Genomic DNA, 1,840 nt, shown 5'->3' with positions numbered 1-1,840 from the left:
AATCATAGACCGAACCATGTCCAACAGGTTCTGTTTCTCCTTTTTGATACACATTCTGCTGAGGTGTACAGGGGCCGAGAGTTGGGACACAATCCCATGTTTTATCATATAGTTTTGGAATTAGAGGTCCATATACTCTCTACCACGATCAGAATCGTAATGTTTTTATCTTCTTACCTGACAAGTTTTTCAAACTTCAGCCTAATACTCTTGAACTTGTCAAGGGCTTCAGACTTACGTTGCATTAGAAAGTGAACCCAAACATTGATAATCATCTATGAAAGAGATGAAATATTCATATCCACCTCGAGCTTTAACATTCATCGGACCACAGAGGTCTGAATGTACAAGCTCCAAGGCTTCCTTGCCTCTGTAACCTTTTCCAGTAAAAGGTCGTTTGTTCATCTTGCTTCCGAGGCATGATTCACATACCGACAAGGAGTTTTCTTCTAAACTCTTTCGAAGTCCACTTTTCACCAACTTCTCAATTCTATTGAGGTTGATGTGACCTAACCTAAGATGCCAAAGATAGGCATTTTCCTTAAACTCTTTGTATAGGACGCCCTCGCTCGCACGTCTCTACATGACCGGTCAGGATCTACCATTTGTAGTAGTTTACAACACTTGCAAACTTCTACAAAGCGGGCCGTATCCGTAGTGTCACCAGGATCAGGTATCCCACCTTAATCCTTATACTACAAACTTATTTAGGTTATCACTTAAGGTATGATCCACTTGTATATCACATATACATGCTTAAGTTCACATAAGATAATCAAGGAGCTTTGTTTATTGGATATGATTAAATGCCATAATTAAATAACACTTATTTTATTCATTGAACAATGTGTATCTTTACAAAACAACGAGACTCTGGAAGAATTAGGACACCTATCCCAACAGGTTCCCGCACGACTTACACACTGGTCTTTCCCTCCAAACTCCTTTTGAAGCAGTAGCTTGTCGTTGGGTGTGCCCTAACGACCTATCTGTACTCCAAACCTTCTATGGAGGTCCTTGAACTTTCTGCTCAGCTTTCCTCTTTTGGTCTGGGGCAGGTTCCTCCATCAAGGACTCCAGGAACTCTATCCCTGAAGGACAACCCACGTGTGTTTTTGCTCGGAAAGCTGTGACGTAGGTGGGAGGCTCTAGAGCTTGCACAATACCTCACACCCCGTCCTGGAGTCCTTGCACAAATCTTTTAGCCCTCTTTGCTTCAGTAGACACCAGATCAGGGGTGAAGCAAGACAACCTATCAAACTCCTCTACTGTTATGGTCCCCTGCTTCAGATTCATGAACTCAACCTGCTTGTTGTACCTCACATGAGCAGAGAAGTACTTCTCGTAAAACCGTTCCTTGAACTGGTCCCATGTGGCTTGGCCTCCACTGGTTTCTATCATTTTCTCAGCTGAGCGCCACCAGCACTTGGCATTATCGATGAGAACAAAAGTGGCACATTGCAGCTTCTGTTCCTCTAAACACCTCATGTATTGAAAAATCCCCTCCACAGTGGACAACCAACACTCTATGTTTGTGGGGTCTTTCAGGGACTTGTTGAACGTCAAGGGTTCATACATCTTGAAGTCCCATAGATATCCGGCCTCCAAGGAAGGGCCTGTCAAAGTCTAGTTTGGGGCCCTATCTTGATTCTAAACTTGTGGTAACGGGACTGACGAGGATGGTGCCTGCTGCAGCTGTGTGTGCTGAGTTATCTGCTCGGCCACCATATCCCTTAGCTGTCCTACTACGGCCTGCATGATGACATTCCCATAGCTGCAACCATGGCCATATATTCTACTAGAATTTTTTAGGATGAAGGTCCTCACAGGGGCACAGTCG

The 1,840-nt window shown here is 44.1% G+C and overlaps 1 protein-coding gene across 1 annotated transcript; it reads right to left on the bottom strand.

The window, feature by feature from the left end:
- Positions 1-1,167: 1,167 nt before the first annotated feature.
- LOC120088934 lies at positions 1,168-1,578 on the bottom strand. The gene has a single exon (XM_039046372.1). The coding sequence runs from the start codon at positions 1,576-1,578 to the stop codon at positions 1,168-1,170; it is 411 nt and encodes a 136-aa protein (XP_038902300.1).
- Positions 1,579-1,840: the final 262 nt, after the last annotated feature.

The sequence above is a fragment of the Benincasa hispida genome, chromosome 10, assembly GCF_009727055.1.
Source record: "Benincasa hispida cultivar B227 chromosome 10, ASM972705v1, whole genome shotgun sequence".
Classification (NCBI taxonomy): domain Eukaryota; kingdom Viridiplantae; phylum Streptophyta; class Magnoliopsida; order Cucurbitales; family Cucurbitaceae; genus Benincasa; species Benincasa hispida.
This window is presented reverse-complemented; position numbering and strand designations above follow the sequence as displayed.

Excerpts from the sequence above, each read along its gene's own strand:
- LOC120088934 (XM_039046372.1), bottom strand. The coding sequence starts at position 1,578 with ATGTATGAACCCTTGACGTTCAACAAGTCCCTGAAAGACCCCACAAAC.